Source organism: Astyanax mexicanus, chromosome 12, assembly GCF_023375975.1.
Source record: "Astyanax mexicanus isolate ESR-SI-001 chromosome 12, AstMex3_surface, whole genome shotgun sequence".
NCBI classification, from domain to species: Eukaryota; Metazoa; Chordata; class Actinopteri; order Characiformes; family Acestrorhamphidae; genus Astyanax; species Astyanax mexicanus.
In genome coordinates this window covers 1,390,458-1,417,005 of record NC_064419.1, presented here as the reverse complement: position 1 = coordinate 1,417,005, position 26,548 = coordinate 1,390,458, and the positions used below count along the sequence as shown (strand labels likewise).

Below are 26,548 nucleotides of genomic sequence, written 5' to 3'. Positions count from 1 at the left end.
AGAATACCACTGTTGAGGTAAATTCATGGCTAAAACAGCACTGCTGAGGCAAATGCATGACTTAAACAGCACTCCTGAGGTAAATGCATGACTTGAATAGCACTGCTGAGGTAAATGAATGACTAGAATAGCAGTGCTGAAGTAAATGCATGACTAGAATAGCACTGCTGAGGTAAATGCATGAATAGAATAGCAGTGCTGAGCTAAATGCATGGCTAAAACAGCACTGCTGTGGTAAATTTGACTAGAATAGTACTGCTGAGGTAAACTCAATTTGTGGTTAGAACTAAATATTGTCATTTACAGCATTTATTAGCAGAAAATGAGAAATAGCTGAAATAACAAAAAAGATGCAGAGCTTTCAGACCTCAAATAATGCAAAGAAAACAAGTTCATATTCATAAAGTTTTAAGAGTTCAGAAATAATCAATATTTGGTGGAATAATCCTGGTTTTTAATCACAGTTTTTTTTTTTCATGCATCTTGGCATCATGTTCTCCTCCACCAGTCTTACACACTGCTTTTGGATAACTTTATGCTGCTTTACTCCTGGTGTAAAAATTCAAGCAGTTCAGTTTGGTGGTTTGATGGCTTGTGATCATCCATCTTCCTCTTGATTATATTCCAGAGGTTTTTAATTTGGTAAAATCAAAGAAACTCATCATTTTTAGGTGCTCTTTTATTTTGTTTCAGAGCTGTATATGTTTTTGAGCAGTTCAGTTCAGTCTTCATCAGTTATTTAAGTTCATAACTGCGTCGTACTGATCTGAACGTGGTGGAGACGAGTTATTTCAGTTATTTCACTTGTGATTGGGTTGGTTGCGCCTCAGAGACGAAGCTGTGCCCAAAAATTCACATTATTACAGCAAGTCCTGTCTTGTTACCTGCTGGCTCCCCTCTGTGATGCCAATTGAGCTGTAATTGCACAGCCTGTTCGATTCCCTTTAATATCCTCTGTTGCCAATAAACAACCAATGGCACGACAGAATATTAACAACTTATTTACCAAACAGCAGCTTTATTTATCAGAGCCCTGCCTGCATACCGTACGTAGACCTGGGTATATATATATATAGGTTTAGGTATATTGTTGTCACGTAGTACATTTTAATCCTCTAAAATACAACTTTTATTTTATTGATCATTTTAGAGCTTTTTTGGTCCATTTACTATGAAGAATCCCAGATGAATCTTTGCATCAGGGGCGCAGAGTGGTCTGCCAATATAATCGGGAGATTGCTGGTTTGAATCCTGGTCATGCAGCTTGCCATCAGCTGCCTGACCGAATTGCACTACTGAGGTACATTATTGACTAAATCTGCACTACAAAGCTAGCTAGCTAAATGTGTGACTGAAACCACACTGCTGATACCAATATTTTTTTTTACTAAATTAGCACTGCTGAGGTAAATTCATGTCTAGAATACCACTGCTGAGGTAAATTCATGTCTAGAATACCACTACTGAGGTAAATTCATGGTGAGAACAGCCCGCTTAAGTAAATTCATGACTAGAATACCACTGCTGAGGTAAATTCATGAATAGAATACCACTACTGAGGTAAATTCATGTCTAGAATACCACTACTGAGGTAAATTCATGTCTAGAATACCACTACTGAGGTAAATTCATGGTGAGAACAGCCCGCTTAAGTAAATTCATGACTAGAATACCACTACTGAGGTAAATTCATGTCTAGAATACCACTACTGAGGTAAATTCATGGTGAGAACAGCCCGCTTAAGTAAATTCATGACTAGAATACCACTGCTGAGGTAAATTCATGGTTAGAATGTCACTGCTATTGAATTTAAGACTATAGCTTCTGATGTAAATTTGTGGTTAAAACTGCACTGCTGAGATAAATATAAAATGTGAAATGTTTCAATATAAACGTTTTAATATAAATATTTTTAAAACAAGTATTAAAAAAAGCTATATTCTTTAATATTAAATTTACAATGTAAAAATTGTTCATAAAAAGAAAGAAAACTTTTGACTGGTGCTGTATGTAGAGATGTTATGTGATTTTATTATGAATACTCAGGCAAAACTTTTCATTTCGTTGTCTCTTTATCTTAAATATAATTTGATTTAATTTAATTTAATTTTTTTTTTTTTTTTTTTGACTGTTTTTGATCATATGTGCATATTCTGGATTGCCGGTCTGTTCTGGTGAGTTCAGGGAAAGAGCACATTTTGCCCCGATAACTTTCAAATGACTTCTTAAACTAATCCTGTCTCTCTCTCTCTCTCTCTCTCTCTCTCTCTCTCTCTCTCTCTCTCTGTCTCTCTTTCTTTGGCTCTCTCTCTCTCCGGCTCTTCTTTAATGAATTTTTTTCTTTTGTGCGCGAGAGCAGTCCCTCAAGTCTATTGATAGCTGATGGCAAAGGAGATTTTCATTAAACCCTTATTAGCATTGACCCGCCGATACATGTAGGGTGACTGTTCTCGGTGGCGGTTCTGCTGACTCCAGGGATCGCTCAGAGCTCCGGCTCTCCGACTCCCAGCGCTCCGACGTCTAACGAGCCACAGCTACAGATCTGCCAGGGCTTTAAACCCTCATTTACCTCCGGACAGTGAAGGTGATGGCGGACGTCCAGAGAAGATGCTAACCAGCGTTTAGAGGAGAGAGATGATCTGTGATTATCAGTTAGCAGTGATGGGAATAACGGCGCTGAACTTTTTCAGTAAGGAGTAATCGAACTAATTACTAACGCTGTTACCATTTCCGACGAGTAACAAAAGTAACGCAATAGCTACTTTTATAGTGGAGTAACTCATACTTTTTTTGGAGAAGTAACTAGTAACTATAATTAATTACTTTTTCAAAGTAACATGCTCAACACCGCCAGTTACTCTCTTGCTACTCCTAAAAATAAAAGAAATTAAATAACCTTACAATTGATTCTTCATTTTTGCAAACATAATAAAGTATCATTTTACTGTTATACATTTAAATTACAATATTTTAAATTAAGTTAATTATTTTAGTCAACTAAATTATTTGTTAAATTGGAGATATTGGATATTTAAAACATAACCTGAGTAAATTTATATTAATAAAAGTTATCTTTATCTGATATATATTACCAAATTGAAAACCTCTGGAATATAATCAATAATTAATTATTTTTGCACCAGGCGTGCAGGCATAAAGTTATCCAAAAGCAGTGTGTAAGACTGGTGGAGGAAAAATAAAAACTGTGATTAAAAACCAACCAGGATTATTCCACCAAATATTGATTTCTGAACTTATGAACTTGTTTTCTTTGCATTATTTGAGGTCTGAAAGTTCTGCATCTTTTTTGTTATTTCAGCCATTTCTCATTTTCTGTAAATAAATGCTCTAAATTACAATATTTTTATTTGGAATTTGGGAGAAATGTTGTCTGTAGTTTATAGAATAAAACAACAATGTTCATTTTACTCAAACATAAACCTATAAATAGTTAAATCAGAGAACCTGATTCAGAAACTGTATATATTTCAATCTTTATTACACTGTGATTATTGTTTGTGTTGTAAGTTGCCTTGTTGCTCTGTCTACATAATAGCATGTTAATAGAGCAGTGTATAATAAACTGAGGCTCTGAGGAAGATCTGAGTGATGCACATGGTTCTGATCCCTCTGTGTGTGTAGATATTAATCCTCCAAACAGAATTAAACTGAATTACGCAGCATTTAATCAGCTAATCTGCTGCTGAGGAAGCCCAGCCGAGCGTGAGCAGACCAGCAGCACCAGCAGCAGATATTTACACAGCAGTTATAGTTTATAATGGGATAAATAAGACTGGAGTAGTGCTCTAAATGGCGCACGCTAGGGCTGCAAAGACAGCAAGTCTTTGCGATGCATCAAGAGCCACGGTATCCAGGGTAATGTCAGCATACCACCAAGAAGCACCAACCACATCCAACAGGATTAACTGTGGACGCTGTAAGAGGAAGCTGTCTGAAAGGGATGTTCGGGTGCTAACCCGGATTGTATCCAAAAAACATAAAACCACGGCTGATCAAATCACGCAGAATTCAATGTGCACCTCAACTCTCCTGTTCCCACCAGAACTGTCCGTCACCACAATCAATTATTGTGCTCTAAAACCAGGTGATTCAGTTTTATCGTTTAACTCCTGTATTTGCGTGGAAGTGAATCAGTGATTTGTGCAGGAAGTTGTCGGGCTGTGGATCGGTGGAGTGATTCAGGGCGTATCTCAGGAATACATTACCAGTCTGACATGAGCGAGTCGATACTATTGAATTGAAAGAAGCACAGCGTTTTTCTTTTTTTCTTTCAATATTGTTTCCTTAATGAAAAGTGATTGAGTTTCTAACGGCGGAGATCATGTCGTCACGAGACGCAGCTCATGAAGCGACTCTTCAGCAGGTTTCAGGACGTGTGGATTAATTATGCTCCTGTTTTCTGCAGGTATGTCGATGACGTGATCACCAGAATTGGCCGGATGTTTCCAGACATGTCCATCGAACTGTTTCGGCCCAACGGAACGTCGGCTGTGCTTCTGGTAAGCGTTGCTGCTTTGGAACGTCATATAAGAAAAATGTGAAATTTACTGTGGGAAATGCTATATGATGGGGAATGAGATATATATTAAAGATTTAAGATATATATATATATAAGAGAGCACTTAAAAATTGACTTTCTTTGATTTTATCAAATTGAAAACCTCTAAAATATAATCAAGAGGAAGATGGATGATCACAAACCATCAAACCACCAAACTGAACTGCTTGAATTTTTGCACCAGGAGTAAAGCAGCATAAAGTTATCCAAAAGCAGTGTGTAAGACTGGTGGAGGAGGACATGATGCCAAGATGCATGAAATTAAAACTGTGATTAAAAAACAACCAGGGTTACTCCACCAAATATTGATTTCTAAACTCTTAAAATGTGAATATAAATCATTTCAGCCATTTCTCTCATTTTTCATTTTCTGTAAATAAATGCTCTAAATGAGAATATTTTTATTTGGAATTTGGGAGAAATGTTGTCTGTAGTTTATAGAATAAAACAGCAATGTTCATTTTACTCAAAGATATAAATAAAAAAAAAGCTAAATCAGAGTTGTATGAGTGATTCTTAATAATGATTTAGATTTTTAGTTCCTATATAACCTTAAATAAATATTTTATATTAAATACAGTGTAAACTTAACCTCCTTGTATTATAGTTAAGGAAAAATGCACAATGCTATAATCACCTAAAAGAGATTAATTTACAGGTTTCTGACAGAAGCAAAAGTCTATCTACTTTTTGAGGTTCCCTCTGGCAGCTTCTGTATGCGAAGTACAATCTCTATTATCCTATTTTGAAAATCGCATTAAAACAATAATTAGATTAATAAAATTACCATACTTTTCATACATAAGGAGCACTGGAGAACTTTTTACAACAGTTAAAGGATTTTAAGTGCACCTTATAGTCCAAATAATACGGTAATAAAATTAATTATCCAGCTCTACTTTAGGCAACAAGGTGTAGATATTATATTCATACATAGTAGATATGAAACAGGGGTATGAAATATTGTCACTGGTATTTTTAATATATTTTTAATATATATATTTTTTAAATTTTACATTCAACAAATCCATGAAAGCGCACACACACACAAATATACTGTATATGGCCAAAAGTATAGGGACAGCTACAGTATGAAATGCATGTAGATATTATAGTCTCAGTTCTATATTCTATAGTCTTTTATTCAGGCTTTCTCTCTCATTCTCTCAGGAGAATAATGTACAATAAGCCTAATCATCATGCAAATTACCACCTAATCCCTGCTGCTGATGCTTTGAGAAGGTTCAGTTCTTTTTTTAAAGTCCACTGATCAATCCATCTAATCAATCATGGAAGTGATCGATTGATTATTACGTAAAGGAAGACGCGGTACAAATAAAGAAGAAGAAGAGTTTTGTCCTGCTCTCGTGTCTCCTGTCTCGTGTCCAGAGGAACTCAGGTACTTCACTAGTCGATCGGGGCTGACGAGGCGTCCTTGTTTCTGGGGACAGTCAGTATTTTGAGTGCTCTGTCCTCTGGCTGTCCTCATAAACATCCCGAAGGGAGCACGCAGATTGGTGCTGGAGATGTTTGACTCTTGAAGTGATGCAGATTTTCCCCGCTGTGAAGAGCTGAGCTGAGCTGAGCTCAGAGAAACCACAGAAGAGACAGACCAGACGCTAGAAGCACCAAAGACGAGACAAGGTGCAGGATCAGCGTAGCCCGGGGGCTCGTCTTTAGAGTTATGGTGATTTTACACCGTCCCCCTCCCACGCTTTCCACTGTTTTTTCGTCTTTTAAGAGCGAAATTGGTTCTACAGTAGGGCTGCTGCACCATATTGGATTTTTTTACATTGCAAATGTTTTTATTCAACGATATATACAGGGGTTGGACAATGAAAAATTAGGTTTCATGGCTAAATTGGAGCAGCCTGGTGTTCAATCTTCATTAGTTGCACATTGCACCAGTAAGAGCAGAGTGTGAAGGTTCAATTCGCAGGGTAAGAGCACAGTTCTGCTCTAAATATTGCAATGCACACAACATTATGGGAGACATACCAGAGTTCAAAAGAGGACAAATTGTTGGTGCACGTCTTGCTGGAGCATCTGTGACCAAGACAGCAAGTCTTTGTGATGCATCAAGAGCCACGGTATCCAGGGTAATGTCAGCATACCACCAAGAAGCACCAACCACATCCAACAGGATTAACTGTGGACGCTGTAAGAGGAAGCATTCTGAAAGGGATGTTCGGGTGCTAACCCGGACAGCAAAACAACAAACAGCAATCACCCCTTTAATCAGGCATTTAAATGCCTTAAAAAAAAAGTAAATAAGAGTATTTTTTTGTTTTTTTCTGGGATTAAAAGTGTGAATTCTACTGTAACTGGAAACATCTGCAAAACTGCAAAACTGCTGGACTGAGGTGCACAGCTTTCCACACCTGCTCACATTTACCGTGTGGATGGAGGCCATGCGTGCGGTTACCTTGTGTTTACGTGTTACTATTTCTCAGGCAGCAGCAGCCTGTCACTCACACAGACACAGAGACAGCGCTGTGTATCTACTACTTCTTGTTTTAAGAATCAAAACGTTGCAACATGACGTGTTTGATTTAATGGCCTTAAGTGACATCACACATCCTGTGATGATGATGATGATGATGATGATGCAGCCCTATTTTACAGTGCTCTGCCTCTCTGCTGTTGCATTTCTTTTGGCAGATTGACGAAGTCTGATATCTGATTTCTGATGTCGGTGGACAGAATTGATTTAATGTTCTCGGCTCAGCAGTCGTCCTCTCTACCTGTGGGACCGTACTGCGCTGCCTTGTGTTTTTTTTTTCTCTTTTTTTATCACAGAAATCATGTTTTTCATGTTTTCTCATGTTTTTTGGCAAAGCGACAGAGACTGGAGGGGGATGAAGGAGAAGAGAGAGAAGAAAAGAGGGGAAGAGAGCGAGGGATCTTGGCAGCGGTGCCAGAAAGACTACAAATGCCCCTTCCCCAGCCGTGGGACTTTGCCGGTTCACGCCCACGGGCACACGCTGCCAGATGGCCCAGTTGGCAGGCTGGCACACTCGGCCACAGCAGGAGCCGCTCGGGTGCCAGCTCCCCCCCTGCCACCCCCCACCCGAGGGACCGTGCCACAGTTCACAACAAAGCTTTGAACATGAGCGTCTCCGCCTTGTGCTCCTGCACCGCTTTGTGCCCTCCTAATTACTGCATTAAAGAAGTCGTAACACTCGCCTGCCCGACTCGACTCGAATCAAATCTGAAAACAGGCAGTTCTGTTATTGCTGCGGTTTTCTGGCACAGTTTTCTGAGCGGAAGTGCGCAAGACGGCTTGGTCTTTTTGGTAAAAAAAAATCACTTTACAGCAGAGCATCATAAATCAAGTGTAATCAAATCTATCCTCTATCTTCAGTCAGTCAACCTGAACAATTGAGTTCAATCCAGGTTGGCTTACATTTATTCACAATGTATCCGAACCAATACACAGAATATACTGTATTAATTGATATAGAATTGAACAACATTTTAATAATTATGAAATGCTTGTGTTATTACTGATTTTTTTTTTATCTAAAGTGAAGCAACATCAGTTTATTTCTAATTTATTCAGAATGGTTCTTTCCAGAATCTTGGAAAGAACCAAGAACCAACTTTTTCCGTCTTTTCTAAATTATTAATAAACTGAATCAATTTCAAGGGCTGGGTATCAAAATTCGATACCATAAATCCACAGACCAAAATATACCAAAGAGTACCAAGTAAAAAAAAAATAATTAATTAATTAATTAAATTTCAAAAATTTTAAAACGATATCCAGCCCTGCAAATGACCTAAACACTACAGTTTTATTCTGCTGTTATGCAGTTAGAAAATACTAAATTGCTCCATATATATGAAGCCAAGACAAATGTGATATCTGAAATACAGGACATTTCTGTCTTGTATTTGACTGCTGCTGCTGTGTTGAGCTTTTTAGTCGACTGTCTGTCCATTTTTAGCAGTGTTATTAATAGATGTTTGTAGCGCACGTCCATAAAAACAGAGACACCAGTGACTTCATCCTCACGAGGAAGACAGAGCTGGAATTAACTCTAAAAATATTCCAGTTTTCTCCCAAATTACAAGGCCAACTACCCAACCCAGTCATTAAGAATTCTTCCTCTATCACTAGTGATACCCCAACACCAGGAGGGTTAAGAAGACCAGCACACGCCTCCTCCGACACATGTGAAGTCAGACTCCGCCTCTTTTTGAACTAGTAGAATTACAGCGCTAACGCTCGGAGGAAAGCGCAGCAGCGACTCGGTTCTGATCATCAGCTCACAGATGCAGCCTTGTGCTGATCCACATTACCCTATAAGAGTGATGAGGGGAAAGAGAGAGCGCCATCTACTGTACTGTACACACCCATAGAGAGCAAGGCCTACTGTGCTCTTTCGGGGCTCCGGCAGCTGATGGCAAGCTGCATAACTGGGATTCGAACCAGCTCCATCTCCTCCCGATCATAGTGGAAGCACCTTAGTCTTTTGAATCACTCAAAGCCCTTCACTGCAAACTTTACTGTAAAGATTACTGTTCTTTTCTATCTTTCTATCTGAAATATAATCAAGAGGAAGATGGATGATCACAAGCTATCAAACCAAGAAGAAACTGAACTGCTTGAATGTTTAATTTTTGCACCAGGAGTAAAGCAGCACAAAGTTATCCAAAAGCAGTGTGTAAGACTGGTGGAGGAGAACATGATGCCAAGATGCATAGCATACATTTTCTGCAAATAAATGCTCTAAATGAGAATATTTTTATTTGTAATTTGTTCATTTTACTCAAACATAAACCTATAAATGTGACACGCCTCTAATGTGAACACAAATGCGCAGCACAGATAGCAATCAGCTCCAAACATAACAGAGCTAAAATAAGTTGTGTTCAGTACAGCAAACATCCTCAGACGCAGTGAAGTCTCTGGGCTAATCTACACTGCCTCCAGCAGACCTTTGTCAAAAGCGAAGTGCTAGCATTTTAATCAGTGCTGTAAGGTACACCGCATCCATCAAAATGCCAGCCTTTCCATCTAGTTCCTGTTCTTGTTTGCACGGGTGCACTGGAAGCATACAAACATCCGTTTGTACCTTTAATACACTTTTCTTTATGTAAGAATCTTTAGAGAAGAAATTATATATATATATATATATATATATATTTTTCCAATCAATTACAGTAGCCCTCTTCAGTGTGTGTGCACTCGAGCGTTTCTCTCTGGAGTGTGTCTCGGTGTTTCTCTCGAGAGAGAAAGAGAGAGTGAGAGCAGAGTGCTCGCCGCTGAGCTTTCGGACCACGCTGCTTTGAAGTCAGGTCATGCAGTCCTGTTCCCGAGACCCGAGAGGAAGAGAGCCCCGTCCCAATACTTCCCTCGGCTCCACAAATAATAACTCAAATCAAAGAAGTGGATTAAAAGTAAAGAAAACGTGGAGCAGGACGAAATCAGGTTCGTTCAGAAAGCCGCTGAGCTGGAGAGAGCGAGGCAGATTGGGTGTAAACTTTTCCATCGAACAGTTTGCTGGAAGCTAGCAAAGCAAAACGCTTGTGTGGGTGTGTGTGTTTGACTGTAGTTTGTCGCTAGTTGTTTAAATTTAAGGATTTTTTCTCTTTAGGTAGATGCATTTTAGTACTGAAAGAAAGAAACAAGGAAAGAAATGCACACAGTGAGAAAAACATGCCCTAGTGCTCTAAATTCATCCACACTTCAATTCATTCAAACTCTAGACAGCGCCACTGTGCTGAATTCTCAAGCTCTCTCTCTCTGTCTCTCGCTCACTCTCTCTCAACTTCTCACCTGCTCTCCCTTCCTCTCTCTCTCTCTCTCTCTCTTGCTCTGTCTCTCTCTCTTTCTCTCTCTCCCTCTCACTATGTCTCTCACTTACTTACTCTGTCTCTCCCTATTGCTCATTCACTCTGTCTCTCTCTTGCTCTCTCACTTGTCTTTCTCGCTCTCTTTCTCTTTCGCTCACTGGTTTTGTTTCTCTCTCTCTCCTGATTATAATACAGTAAAAAATACATTATTCTACCAGAACTAAACCCCACTCCTAAAAATATAGGGAACTATCACCTTTTTAAAAATCTGATTCAAAATTTTAATTTATTGTTAAGTGATTTGTGGTGAATTGTACTCATAAAATGCATATAGGTTGGCAGGTCTGAAGTGTTTTTTTTTTTCAATAGCAGGTGATACCATCAGTCAGCATTTTAAGCTCATATTTCTTAAAAAAAAAACTCTTTAAACACTTTAAATCTGAACTGCATCCAGCAGTATGCTTGGGGAAAAAGTTCCAAGATCTACAAAGGTGGAGTATTTTATATCATTTGAGTATCAGTATCAAATTCAAAGAAAAATAGAAAACATTAAAACGAAACCCAGCTCTAGTTAGAACTATAAATATGTTTCATGCTGCTGCAAATGGAAAACTAGAATTGCATTCATTACCTGCGTGCAGCAACAGAGGGAGTTCTTCATGCTGCAGACTGTGATCACGTGATGTAACAAAACTGGAGGCAGAGTGAGGTAGAGGTCCAGAGGAACCACACACTGAAGTAGTGCAGCCAAGTCTGGTGCTGAAAAACCTTTAACAAACTTGAGGCTTAAACTGATTTATTGAGATTTACATCGATATCAGGATAACCTACAGAGTTCTCCACATCACATCACGTCACGTCTGTCCATCTGTCCGTATCAGACACACCTACACCAAGTATGAATCGGCCTTAAAGGCAGAAACTTGTACAATTATAAAGTCATACCCAAGGTAGATGGAAGAGTAAAACTCTATATATTTCTAAAGTTTTTGCTTTGGTGTGATTTATAAAAGCGTTGGCGCTGTCCGCGGTCCTGAAGAGAGCAGCCGTCAGCCCACCTGTCTGGATTCTTTTTGAAGCAGAATCTTCAGTAAAGAATCTGCAGCTCTGTTTGACTTGTGCTTGACAGTGAAGAGGCAGACAGTTAATAAAACAGGGACTAATGACTCCAAAATCAAGCTGCAACAAACCGTTCCTCAAACTCCTAGTGGACTGCCTGGAGGGAGAATTGCCAATCATGCAAACAAAGGCTTGGAAATATCTAAAACATCCTGCCAGCAGCGGCTTCACTCTTAAAAACTGTTGTTCTATAAAGCAGTGATAAGTGGTTATCCAGTATGTTTCTATAAAGGAACTTTTAATAAGAGGTTCTGTATGGACCATGCATAGTTTATATTCATAATTACTCCACAGAACACCTTCAGCACCTTTGCTGCACCTTTGCTAAGGAAAAGTGAGTTTCTGATACATCAGCTCACAGATGCAGGCTTGTGCTGATCCACATCACCCTAGAAGTGATGAGGAGAAAGAGGAAGAGCGCCATCTACTGTACTGTACCCACCCAGAGAGAGCAAGGACAACTGTGCTCTCTCAGGGCTCCGGCAGCTGATGGCAAACTGAATGACCGGGATTCTAACCAGCGATTTACCGATTATAGTGGCAATGCTTTAGGCCCGTGCAGATTTCACACATCTCCAAAACAGCAACTTTACAGGAGAGAGAAAAAACCTTGTAAACTTTTAATGGAAAACAATTTAAAGGTCATTTTGAAGAGTTTCTATTGGTCTGTTCATTAAGAAATTTTGGCACAGTGTAAGGAACAGTTTGTCTGTTAAAATTATGTAGCAAACTAACGTCGATATGCAGCATGCATAAACCACCCAGAGAGACCAATAGTATTTCACAAAGAACAAAAAAGTGGATTTTAGTGGAATGAGACCTTTAATTTTTAGGAAACTCCCAGCTTATTTGTAGTAATAATTATTATTTTTGTTATGATGATGGTCGGGAGCGCTCTCTCTCTCTCTCTCTCTCTCGGTGCCGCAGCGTTAACTAGGGCGTGAGATTGAGGGCAGAGGGAAGGGCCGGTCCTCTGTGGGCACGCTCTTGTGAGCGATGCTGCCTGGGCTGTAATTAGGGGGATGTTAATGAGGATGACAAAATACCTCCTCCTCCTCCTGCCCTCTCCGCACGTTCCTCACCCTTCTGATAGCAGCGTACGCCCCGCCCCCGCCCCCACGACTCGCCACCACCGCCGCCGCCGGAGCACGAGCCTCCCTGCGTACAGGGCTGGGAGTATATATATGTATATATGTATATATGTGTGGTGATCTCCTTCTCCTGATTAGCGGCGGCCCGTATTTTTAGATGATGTGAAGCTGTTTAATGTGCTGCCACTGACTGGATCCTGTCACTCGTCTGGCAGCTCGCATCAAAGACACACCAGCTCACATCCACCTCAAAGCTACCCAGCGAGCGTCATGAGAAAAGTTGGAAAACATACTGTAGAGCTGAAAAACACACAAATTAAACACAGGCCGCAGTGACTTCTGAGGTGGTCCATCAAACGCCAAGTTATTAGAACATTCTGAATCTTCACTTACATACAGAATAATGATACGGCTCAGTTTGGTTCACACCACAAGGTTTGGACCTCATGGTACCGGTAAAAAGTGCTGCCGATTCATTATAATTAAAGATTTGGGGGAAATAGTGGCCTCTCTGGTGAGAATGGATAATTGCACTGAGAATCATGCGGAATAATCATTTGAATAAACTGGGCAGGTGTGATGCGGTCTTCTTTTTCACAGTGGATGAATCCGATTCCAGGTTATGTTTAGTCATTTGTTTCTTTGTTTTTACTATGAGTGAATGAGCTACTGAGCTCTCGGTTTCCTCTTCTGAAGTCCCCAATACTCCACCAGCCGCTCGCGTTTAGTAAAACTGATCCTCTGTTAGAGGCTGAACGTGTGACGTAAGTACGCAAAGACGATGCGTGAATGGCCAGAAGAAGAGAAGAACTCCAGCGAAAAAAGTGACCCGACACCCCAGTTTTTAGAATGAATATACAGTATTAGGTTTAGCAGGAATGGTGGTTCCAGCAAACTGGTACCGTTAAAATTAAACACAATCTTTTATCCATCATTTTTCTCCACTCAGAAATGCTTCTGCTTTTAGTTTAGAAACAAAACAAAACAAAGCAATACAAGCTGCCACTTTCTGAACAATTTCTGTTCATTCAAATAGCTTTTAATAAGTTTTAATTTGATTTTAAAAATGAGGAAATCACAGCTCCGGCTTGCCATCAGCTTCCGGAGCCCTGAGATAGCACAATAATTGCTCTCTCTGGGTGGGTACAGTACAGTAGATGGCGCTCTTTTGTTCTTTCCCCTCATCACTCCTAGGGTGATGTGGATCAGCTCAAGGCTGCATCTGTGAGCTGCTGTATCAGAACCACCAGATTCTGACTTCACATGTATCGGAGGAGGCGTGTGCTAGTGATGGAGGATATATAGCTGAAAAATGGGAGAAAAAATAACTGTTTTATCATATTGCCAAGAATATAATTATCGCAGAAATATGAACCCTGAAATATTATGATATTATTAAATATACTTAGAGCCATATCGCCCACCCCTATTGTTCGCTTAACAGAATGTGATCTTTTATTTTACTAAATTACACAGTGAAAGTGCTATTTTTTGCCTTATATTACCAGATATATTGGGTTGCCAAATATTCAGTCTATCCCTACTTGTTGCATCTTTTCAAGTAAGATATTCTGCAGATTTTTTCTGCAACAGCAACGTAATTGTTGATGTCCTCCTGCTCTGGTTCTCATCGTCAGTCACTCGTTTCTCTCGCTCGTCCGTGCCCTCTCTCTCTCCACCTCTCTCTCTCTCTCTCTCTCTCTCTCCTGGCTTTGTTTTTTGAGTCCTGTCTTATTAATTGAATCTTAAAGTGACCTTGTGCTTCAATTGATCTGCATTAGAAATATATTTCGCCCCTCTGAAGGTCGCAGCGCTGCAGCGGCGGCGCTCTGAACTCGGGGCTTCCGGATTATTGACCGAACGTTCCGGAACGACTTCAGAGAGGAGGATAGTGCTGAGGGGGTGAGAACGCCGGAGGAGAGGAGAGGTGGAGAGATGGAGATGGAGGTGGAGGAGAGAAGGTGGAGGTCACTGCAGGGGAACCACCCCTCGTTTACAGCTGTACTGAAGGGGAAGGCGAGACCCGTCTCTCTCTCTGGTTCTGGAAGTGAACAGTAAATCTGATGATGTGATCGGATTGGAGGAGGACAGGGACGGTACCGGTGGAGCTCAGAGGGACGCCGGATGCTGAGTGGCTGATGCTCACGCCCAGCTGTTTCAGTAGCTCCACAGTGATGAGCTCGAAAACCACTCGATTCCACATCAGCACTAAACCGAACGGCTGAAAGAAAACAATCAATAAACACAAGCACATAGTAAAGCTTTGCATGCTTGTGTTTATTAATAAAATAATTTAAAAATGATATTAAAGACTTCTCTTTCTTTGTTTGTCTACAGACAAGTTTAGACAGAATTTCCTTGGGTAGTAGATTTTGTTGGGCTACAGGAGAGTTTAGACAACTTTTTTTAGGATTAAATAGAGTTTAGACAGAATTCTTTTTAGGCTACAATAGAGTTTAGACAGAATTTTGTTAGGCTACAGTCAAATTTAAACAGAATTTTCTCTGGCTGCAATTGAGTTCTGACAGAATTTTGTTGGCTAAAATCAAGTTTTGACTGAATTTTGTTGGTTAAAAACGAGTTTAAACAGAATTTTGTAAAGGAGAGTTTACACAGTTTTTTGTTAGGCTACATTAGGGCAGAATTTTGTTCAGACAAAACTTTTGTCTGGCTGCAGTTAAGTTTAGACTAAATTTAAAGTTTAGTCACAGTATTGTTAGACTAAAGTCTTGTTGAGAGAAAAAATGTATAATTATATTTGCCAGGCTGCATTTGTTACCACATAGAGTTTTGTTTAGATAGAATTTTGTTGGGTTTTTGTAAAGATGAAGTCTGGTTTAGACCAAAAAATTCAGGTTCCAGTCAGATTCAGATTACTCTGTTAGGCTGCTATTGGGACCATATAAAATTTTGTTGAGTTCTTAGTAAATGAAGAAATTTGTTTAAGCTTTTGTTATATTATGTTTAGAGCTTCAATTAAATTTAGACAATATTTTGTTGAAGTAAAGTTGGATTACTATATTTTTTTCTTCTTCTAGATTTTCTTAAAGCTACATTCAGACACTTAAAATTGCTAAAAGCTCTGCTTTAGTCTTTGTAGTCTCTATAAAAGCCCCCGATTTGATCAGCGGCGTCCCGAGCGCCGCGGGGTCAGTCTAATCTCAACGCTGCGCCTCTTGCTTCCTGTTCGGCGCGTCGCAGCTGATTTGGCGAACGGAGACGGCGCTCACTTGTTGCTTAGAAACGATTTTTCGTTTTTATTTTTTATTTCTTTCTCCGTCGTTCTTTTCCTCTCCTCCTCCCCTCCTCCCTCTCGGCTGCCCACTCCTGCTCCAAATAAAAGCACCATCTGCCGCCATGGCACTCCGCTCCGCCTGGGAGTGCACTTTCGCTCGGCTAATGAACCGCTCCAGGACGCCCCAAACTTTAGTGCTCTCTCTTTCCCAAAGAACTTCTATTCTCCTCGACGTGCATCGCACGCTGGCCTCGCACCAGAGCCTCACTCTTAGTCCCGGTCCCGCGAGGACGCACGGAGAAAAGCATTTTCCCAGAATAACTCTTGACATCATAATTGGCTTCACATGCGTGCCATGCGAATAGATGCTGTATATATTTATATATTTATATATACATTTATAGATGTACAGCTCTTTGAGTTTCTTCAATTTTACCAAATTGAAAACCTTAACCTCAAAGAAATATAATCAAGAGTTTGATGAATGATCACAAGCCATCAAACCAAACCAAGCCAAGCAGCATAAAGTTATCCAAAAGCAGTGTGTAAGACTGGTGGAGGAGAACATGATGCCAAGATGCATGGAAGCTGTGATTAAAAACCAACCAGGGTTACTCCACCAAATATTGATTTCTGAAATCTTAAAATTTAAAAATAAATATAAACTTGTTTTCTTTGCATTATTTGAGGTCTGAAAACTGGTTTCTGGTGCTTTGGTGTCGCTGTGGTGGTGAAGTTATTCTGGGAGTGTTGTGGAGTGGTGCTGAAATACTGGAGTTATTTAGGCTAAGTTATTTAATATGCATACTGCATATTTAAATAGCAAATATGTCACTATAAGTTGGTAATATATATTTTCAGTTATATAATAAAGGTGCTTTCACTGACGTCAGTAAGACAAACTGGACTGTCTCCCTGTACCTCTCTCTCTCTCACTCCCTCCTTCCCCCCTGTCTTTCTCTTTCCAAGTCTCTCTGTCTTTCTCTCCCTCTTTGTATCTCTTGCTTATCTCTCGCTCCCATCCATCTCTCTCTCACTTTCATCTGCCTCTCTCTCTGCCTGTTTCTGTCCACGTCTGTGTCTTTCTCTTTTCCTGTCTCTCCTCATCTTTCTTCCTAACTTTCGCTTCCACCCATCTCTCTTCGCCCAACTGCCTCCCCATCTGTCTTTTTCTCCTATCTGTCTCTTTCTTTGCTTGTCCTTCACTTTTATCACTCTTTCTTTCTGCCTGTCTCTATCCACATCTGTCTGTCCCCATTTGTCTCTCTCCTTTTTTTTCTCTCCTCGCTTGTCTCCTTCCCTCCATCTCTCTTTGCCAGTCTTACTTCTTATAGGTCTGTTCATTCCATCTGTCTGCTTTCTTGCTTTTTCTCACTTTACTTTAATCTTTCTCTCTGCCGGTCTCTCTCCTCATCTTTCTTTTTCTTCTTTCATCTCTTGTCTTGCTTGTCTCTCATTCCTATTCATCTCTCTCTTTCTCCTCACTTGTCTTCCTCGCTCCATCTCTCTTTGCCCATCTGTCTCTCCATCTGTCTTTTGCTTCCATCTGTCTGTCTTCTTGCTTGTCTGTCTCCTTTATCCCTTCATCTGCCTTTCTCTATTCACATCTGTCTTATTCTACCATTTGACTCTCTTCTTTACTGTCTCTCTCTCCCTATCTGTCAATCTGTCTCTTTCTTTGCTTGTCTGTCACTCCCATCCATATCTGTCTCTCTCTCTCTCTCTCTCTCTCTCTCTCTCTCTCTCTCTCTGTGTGTATAGAACAGCATGTACATGTGCTTGGCATGTGTTCGTCCATGTCTCCAATTAGGTGTACATGTGTGTTTGAGCTCCATAGAGAGTGTGTGTCTCCTTTATGTCAGCTAGTGTGTGTGTGTGTGTGTGTGTGTGTGTGTGTGGTGCTCAGATATCAGAGCAGATGGCCGTAGTTTTGCTGTTATTTGTTTTGCAGAAGCCAATTTGGTGTTGGAATCTTTAGGTGGTGAAGCAACAGGAGCGAGTAGAAAGAGCTCAGCGTGAGAGAGGAGGAGGAGGAGGAGGAGAAAAAACGAAAAGAAAGAAAAGCGATCCCTCGCTCTGAAGTTATCCGTCCCCCCCTCCCCTCCTCCCGCCCGGTTCTGCAGTGACAGCACGCAGCACGGCTTCAATCAGACCCACATTGGGAACATACAAACAAGCAGCCTTTAAAAGAGTCTTAGTTAACTGTCCGTCTGTCTGTCTGTCCGTGTGTCTGTCTCTCCGTCAGTCGCAGGCTGGTGTTTAATAATGCACCACCCCCCCACCGAACACGGGGAGGAGTTATCCGTCGCTGATCAACGTCAGTTTTTATACAGATTTACTGAGAAAACCTTCAGTACCAGTGAGGAGTGTGTACCACTCAGGCCTGTCTCAATATCTCATTTTAAAATGATGCAAAAAAAAATATTATTGTTATTTTAAGACGTAAAAAATCAATTTCACGAAAATGTATCAATCATAATATAATATTATAATAGTAGAAATGAATGTACATTCTTTATAGAGCCTTGAATTATGTACTGCATATCAGAAGTAATATGCATTATTAAAAATAATAACGCTGAGTTTAAAACTTAAAAAAATAATCATTTAAAAATTAAAAACAGATCTTAGAATTGTGCCTGTTGCAGTCCAGTGGATCAGTCAAGTGGATCAGATGCAGCTTTTTGGAGTTTTTAAATATCAGGGCATTAGGTTTTCACACCTGAAAGTATGCAACAAATGCACACGTATGAAACAGATGCTACAGGACTACAGTCTGAAATTAAAGAACTACAAAGTGCTGCTATATCATCAGTGGAGCTGATAAGATATGATAAGACAATATGTATAGAAATAAGAAGTGGTGTTAATATTATGGCTGATAAGTGTTGGAAGTCCACCACAGACATTTACACAAAGGCATTTTTTTACAAAGGCATTTTAGCAAGCTAGCTAATGTTACTGCGGAGAGAACTAAAGTTAGCGTAAAGATAGCTAACATTAGCCGCGAGCTAAATAACATTACTGCGGAGAGAACCGAGGTTAGCATAAAGCTAGCTAACATCAGTGTAGAGCTAGCTAACATTACTAAGGAGAGAACTGAGGTTAGCATAAAGCTAGCTAACATTAGCCATGAGCTAGCTAATGTTACTGGGCAGAGAACTAAGGTTAGGGTAGAGGTAGCTAATGTTTACAGGGAGAGAACTAAGGTTAGCGGAGTTAACTTTAGTGGTGAGCTAGCTAACATCCTAATGTAAGCGTCAAGTTAGCTATGTTACTGGGGAGAGAACTAAAGTTAGGGTAGAGGTAGCTAACATTAGCAGCAAGCTAGCTAACGTTACCAGGGAGAGAACTAAGGTTGGGTAAGGGTAGGGGTAGCTAACATTAGCGTACAGCTAGCCAATGTTGCTGGGGAGAGGTTAGCAGAGAGCTAGCTAACATGCTAACGTTCTGCATCACAATGGAACAAAATTTAAATAAAATTATAAAAATATGGGAAATGTTAAGTTTTGATTTCCAATACATTAAATTATGTTATACTAAAGAAATTATGACTACATTTTTAGGCCTTATATTATATTTATTTGGGTCTTAAAAAGCATTAAATTTGAACCCTGTTTTTATATGTTAAAATTCAGTACGGCCAGTTGTACAGTAAGCTTCAGGAGCAGCACTGAGCTGAATCTGACCTCTGGTCAGCAGAAGGAGGGTGAGATGTGTCCGCTAAAGTGAAGAATAAAGATACATCATGTTGGTGAAGTGCTCGGCTTGTGCAAAGAGAGCGAGGAGATTTGACGTTCCCCCCTCAGGGACGCCGGTTCCCTTTAGAATACATTAAGAATCAGATCAATGGGAAATCCATAGACGCTGACATGCAACAGGTCGTTCCGAGCACAAGCACATAACTGCATGTGAGTGACGGGCTGAATTTTAAATCAGTCGAAAGCGTATCGATACCCTGAAGCTCTGTATCTGTGCGCTGGCTGACCCAAGAAGACTTGATGTCCCCCAGTCTGTTTCTGAGCCATCGATCTCCAGAGTATTGTGGGGAAATCTGATTTAAACTCCAGCAAAATACAGTCAGACCCGTATAATCCATCTCAGGAGAATCCAGAAAAAAAAAAACATTATCCAATTTTTCTTTACTAGTGATGCCACAACACCTCGAGGAAGAAGACTTTACTGCGCTAACGCTCGGAGGAAAGCACAGCGACTCGGTTCCGATACAGCAGCTCACAGATGCAGCTTTGTGCTGATCCACATCACCCTATAAGGAGTAATGAGGGGAAAGAGAGAGCGCTATCTACTGTACTGTACCCACCCAGAGAGAGCAAGACCAACTGTGCTCTCTCAGGGCTCCGGCAGCTGACGGCAAGGTGCATAAGCGGGATTCGATCATAGTGGCAGTGCCTTAGACCGCTGGACCATTTGAAGAGCCCCTCATATTGGCACTACTGTGTAAAAAATGTGAGCATTTTTTGTAAATATAACCTTAAATTTGGGGTCTTTTTCATTAATCAGATGTTAGTTTTAAACTTGATGTAACGGGACACACCTTCTAAAAAGTTCCACTTTCGAATTTCTTCAGATGGGGGTATAATAATGTGCTGCTTTTTTTTTTTTTTTTTTTTTTTGAGAGATCTTTTATCTGCTTCATGTTTTTTTTTTTTTTTTTTATTTATGATTTCCTGATTCTACAGATCTTTCAGTAATCAGGCCTGGCTATGATTAGTGGTGAATTTGAACTCTAAAAAATGTTTTTAAAAAGTGATTTTTGTATGTACTCAAGCTATTTTTGTCTGATATTAAAGTTTGTTTCATAGTCTAAAAAATGTAAGTGTGGAAAAAATTGCAAAAACAAAAGAAATCTATAATGTATATCGGGATATAAATTTTGTCCGTATCGTACAGCCCCTGTGTTTGAGGCACGATAAAAAAAAATTTAAAAACACCGACCTGTTGATGTTCCTCTGAAGCACCAGGTTTTTTTCTGCTATCTAATTCCATTTTTTCCTGAAATCTCAATATTGACCTGAACCGTGCCGTTGGCGCTCCATTCGCTCACGCCGCTCTGTTCGCTTCATCGCCGCTGAGGAAAAAAAAATGATATTTCAATTTCCATTGGTGGACTGGTGTTTGGAGGCTGTGGGCAGTAATGGATGGCAGGCTGGAGGAGTGTGTGAGCCGGCGGAGGAGAGCAGAGGCCAGGCTCAGGGCGAAACCCACAGCCACCAATTTAATAAGCAAACCCTGCGGCGGCCGAGCCAAGTCCTTTCCTCCCGCGCTCTTTTCCTCTTTCTTCATCCTCCTTTCCTTTTGGTGCTGATTGATCACCTCATAGCACTTCTCGTTTTTCTTTTTTTGCGTGTTTGTGGAGTCGTAGAGTGCACTGTGTGTGTGTAAAATATATAAAATATATATATATTTAGGAGAGCATGTTGTGTAACTTGCAGCACACTCTTGTGTATGCTCTGGTTTTTAGATGAAGCTGTTTTAATAATGATAATATCATTTAGATGCTAAGAAGCTAATAGAGCTGAATGGTAATCAGGGAGCACAGATCAGGAATGATCAGCCAATAGCAATTCAATAATAGCAATGCAAAAATGTAGGGTCTTATGCAATCCATTTTATTTACTGTTTTCTGGTTTTATCATTTTTTTTTTGTTTTTAATAGTGCTGTCATGCTCTTAAAAAAACTTAATGTGATTAATTAATCTAAATTAAATTATAATTAATTCCATTCATTATTATGGCTGGGAGACTGGCAGATTGACTAGATTACTTGCTGTGTCTGTATTTGGTCTTAGCAGTGGTTTTGCAGTTTGCATTAACTTCTGATTCGCCCCAGAAACAAATACAATTTTTTTTTTCAAATATGCTTCATATATTACACATCATTTTTATAATTTAAAATTTCTCAGACTTCAAATTTTAGCAGTTTTTGTAGTTTAAAAATACATGTAAATTTTTTACAAGGGAGGGTAGCAATTTAACACCCTCTTCTGGCCAGCCCTGGACATTGTTTTACTATTATACTTCCATATTTCAGTATTTTTCGCACTATAAAAAAGATATATAAAAGATTATAAGGCACACTATGAATAAATGTTTTGAATAAATATTTTATGCTCTATTTTCATAAATAAGGCGCACCGGATTATAATGCGCATTATGTGACAATAGTAAGGAACAGGGGTGGCGTCGCTGGGTGGCGAGACCTGTAAATCTAAGTTAAGCTAAGTAAACAAAACTATAATTCTATAAGTTATTCTGTTTATTTACAGTAAACAAAGATTTCCAGATTTCAACTAAGGCTGAGTGCAGCAGCATTAGCATTAGCGGCTAACACTAAATGCCACCCAACAGCGCTACACTGATAAATGATGCTCCTGTTTTAGTGATGGAGAAACTCCTGTATAACTCTGTACTTTATAAATAAGTGTCTTTACTGCTCCTTAATACCTGACTGGTAGAATTCATACATAAGGAGCACCGGATTATAAGGAGCTCTGATGATTTTTGGGGAAAAAAAATTAAAAATGCACCTTATAGTCCGGAAAATATAGTCATTTGACTGAAATATATGTTTTGATGTTCTATAAGGTGCTGTGAGCTGGAATCTCAGGAAGTGACATAATGTGTTGATGGAGTTGCAGCGCATGCAGTTTTATTCTATTATCACCTTTCCACCCAGTGACCATAAAGCTTTATTCGGACGTCCAGTCAGCTCTCGGTAATGAGGCGTTCCTCTGGGTGTTTCTGGAGCGTCTCGTTAATTGAGGCCAGATCTTTCTCCAAATGCTGTTTTGTGTAAAAAGCTTCTGCAGGTTCTTCTGCAATAATTAGAGGAGCCGGTATGAATCGGTATGAATCGGTGGCGTGCTGTTTTGTGTTTGTGCGCCCGGCTCTTTCTCAAACCAAATCATTTCTGCGTAATGTATTTATTCATGTATGCGCGGAGCGTCATTAGATTTCCTGTGCGTGATCTTCAGTTATCTGTTTGCTTTTCTTCCCCGACTTCAGAGCAATCCATCACCAGAATAGCTGCTGAAGGCTGTGTGTGATTGGGGCGTCCTTAACAAACATAACAGAGTTCAGCAGCGTTCTCTACAATATATACACTATATACACTATATTTATACACTATATACAATATATACACTATATACAATATATACACTATGTACAATATATACACTATGTACAATATATGCACTATATACAATATATACACTATGTACAATATATACACGATGTACAATATATACACTATATACACTGTATACACTAATCTATACACTATATACAATATATACACTATATACAATATATACACTATATACACTTTTTACACTATATACAATATATACACTATACACGATATACACTGTATACACTATATACAATTTATACACTATATACACTATATACACTATATACACTTTATAAACTGTAAACAATATACACACTATATATGTTTTCAATTTAGTTAAATCAAAGAAACTCATAATTTTTAAGTACTGTATATATAATACATACGTTATACATCTATATAATATATATTTTTATATATTTTAGTGCCTATTTTTATTAGAAAACATGTTGCATTACATAATGCACGGGTATGACTTCACACAGACAAGGTTTAAGAAAGGTGTGTGTGTAAGTGTGTGTAAGTGTGTGTGTGTGTGTGTGTGGTAACTGTTCTGATGTGTGAGCTGAACTTTATCCCGCTGTTCTGTATTGTGCTCCTCTTCCTCACAGGCCCTCTATGGGCAGCTCTCCCCCGCCACGCCCCCTGCCGCTCCCCTCTCTCCCCCGGCTCCTCCCGGTCAGTGGCGGGGTCAGTGGCAGGGTCAGTGCCGGCAGGTGAATGGTGGTATTGAGAGAGGTCTCTGTGTGCTGCTGCTGCTGCTCCTCACTGGCTGTTCAGATCTGTTAATAATTCAGACCCAGAAACTCTGACTATAAGCAGCTCTGCCTCAACAGCTCTAACAAATAAAACAGCTGGGCTTAAAGATCCCACACACACATACTAACACACACACACAGGTGGGAGAGTGCAGTATTGTACTGAGGATTCTTTCAGATAAACTCCAGCTTAACTCTAAAGGCCTCACCAGAGCCTGTACAGATCTGTAATGCTCTGAGATCAGTTTCTCTGATTTTACTATTTATAGGTTTATGTTTGAGTAAAATGAACATTGTTGTTTTATTCTATAAACTACAGACAACATTTCTCCCAAATTACAAATAAAAATATTCTCATTTAGAGCATTTATTTACAGAAAATGAGCTTTCAGACCTCAAATAATGCAAAGAAAACAAGTTTATATTCATAAAGAGATTTTAAGAGTTAAGAAAGTATTCCAATATTTGGTGGAATAACCCTTTTTTTCATGCATCTTGGCATCATGTTCTCCTCCTCCACCAGTCTTACACACTGCTTTTGGATAACTTTATGCTGCTTTACTCCTGGTGCAGAAATTCAAGCAGTTCAGTTTGGTGGTTTGATGGTTTGTGATCATCCATCTTCCTCTTGATTATATTCCAGAGGTTTTCAATTTGGTAAAATCAAAGAAACGTTTTCACTTATTAATCAGTGTATTTTAGTGTATTTCAGTTGTCGATCATGTTGCTTGAAATTGTTGAGATTTTTTTCTTGCTGAAGCAACAGATTGGAGATGAGCTGCTGGAGTCTATTCATGTCGTGTGTGTGTGTGTGTGTGTGTGTGTGTGTGTTTTTCTGCAGGTTACACTGGGGAAGGTGCTAAAAGCCATCGTGGTGATGAGGAGCTTGTTCATCGACCGTACCATCGTCAGGGGATACCATGAAAATGTCTATTCTGAAGATGGAAAGGTAGGGATTGGCTCGTACCGGACTCTCTGATCACTCTAGTCTGGTTTTAGAAATAGCTCAGAGTACAGAGTAACACGTAACGCTTGTCCATTACAATTTGTGCAGACCAGTTTCAATACCAGCAGACAAATATAATCAAAATAATTAGTTTGACTTGAGTTGAGTTTGTGCTGTTGTCCATCCCTGGCAACCCTGAGTGTGGAAATGGGACTCGGGGGGGAAAGCGCTGTATAAATACAGTTTAATTGAATTGATTGTAGAAAAAAGGGACATGAGGTTTGTTGGCTTTATTTTGGATGTAGGCCATTATGCTTTCTAGTAATGAATAGGTGGATCATCTGTAAGTTGGAAAAGGTTAAGAAATCTACCAGCTCTAATAGGAAGTGACTACTAGCGACTGGTCACTGGTCACTCTGTTGCCTGTTTGTGTGAATGCATGGTTGAATGAATGCTTGGTTGAGTGCACGGTTAAATGCCTGGTTGAATGCAGGGTTAAGTGTTTGGTTAAATGCATGGTTGAGTGCATGGTTGAATAAATGCATGGTCGAATGCATGGTTTAATGCTTGTGAAATGAATGTTTGAATGCATGGTTAAATGAGTGCATGGTCAAATGCATGGTTGAGTGCATGGTTGAATAAATGCATGGTCGAATGCATGGTTTAATGCTTGTAAAATGCATGGTTGAATAAGTGCATGGTTGAGTGCATGGTTGAGTGCATGGTCGAATGCATGGTTTAATGCTTGTGAAATGAATGTTTGAATGCATGGTTAAATGAGTGCATGGTTGAGTGCATGGTCAAATGCATGGTCAAATGCATGGTCAAATGCATGGTTGAGTGCTTGGTTGAGTGCATAGTTGAGTTCATGGTTAAATGCTTGTTTGAATGGAGTGGCGTCCCCAACATTAGTCCTGGTTCTGGCCTGGTCTCTGGTTCTCTACCTCTAGTTCTGGTGCTCTACCCTGAAGAGCGTTCCTGTAACTGTCCCTGTTAGGAGTTCCACTCAGTCTCCAGTCTGATTTCCTCTGATCTGTTTAGAGGAAGGTCAAGCCGTCCTCAGCGGCTCTCAGGGAGAGTTTTGTAAGGCCCTCGGCTCTCGTGGCTTAGGTAACGATATGAAATCCAGGATTTCTTTTTTATTTATTATTTTATTTTTTTTTAAAGCTATTGACATTAGTCTCTTCACGCAACCTTTTAATAATTCAGACATGTTCATCTCTCTCTCTCTCTCTCTCTCTCTCTCGCGTTCTCTCTCTTTCTCTCGTTCTCTCTGACATGAAAAGCCAGTAAAGGATGTGAGACGCCATCTATCCTTTATCGTCCCCCGCCTCCCTCCATCCCTCCGCGCGTCAGGTTCAACATTAGCGGCTCATTCATTTTGAATATGGCGACGTGTATCTGTGGCGCGTTTGAACACGGCGAGGTGACACTAATACGAGGCGGCCATCAAAGAACCAGCAGAACCTTGATCACGGTTAATTATGGCAGAGAGTGTGAAACCTGTGAACTGGATGCCAGGCCGGAGCTTTGTGAGGTGCAGCGCTGGGCCGGTGGGCTCAGAGTGTGTGTGTGTGCACGAGTGTGTGTGTGTGTGTGTGTGTGTGTGTGTGAGCATGAGCATGTGGTGAGCAGTAACAATTAACCTCTGCTATAGAGGGCTGCTGGAGCTGACAGCACCGGAGCTGCTCAGCGTGTCTTTATGTATCTGTGACTGAAGCTTCTGGAAAACAGCGGTTAGTGTTTTTAACACTAGAGTTAAGCCCTATCCAGACGGGATTAGTTTCTCAGGGGGTTCTGGGGTCATTTTCTCTCTTATTTATGGCTTTTTTTTTATCCTCTGTGATTTTATTCCTGTCCA

General features: G+C 40.0%; 1 protein-coding gene across 1 annotated transcript in view; it reads left to right on the top strand.

Moving 5' to 3' along the window:
• med27 (mediator complex subunit 27) overlaps positions 1 to 26,548 on the top strand; it is a 79,373-nt gene that overhangs the window by 35,593 nt on the left and 17,232 nt on the right. Inside the window, exons 4-5 of the mRNA XM_022670587.2 lie at positions 4,428 to 4,521; positions 24,583 to 24,690. Coding sequence (XP_022526308.1) covers positions 4,428 to 4,521; positions 24,583 to 24,690 — 202 coding nt within the window. The remainder of the gene's footprint in view (positions 1 to 4,427; positions 4,522 to 24,582; positions 24,691 to 26,548) is intronic.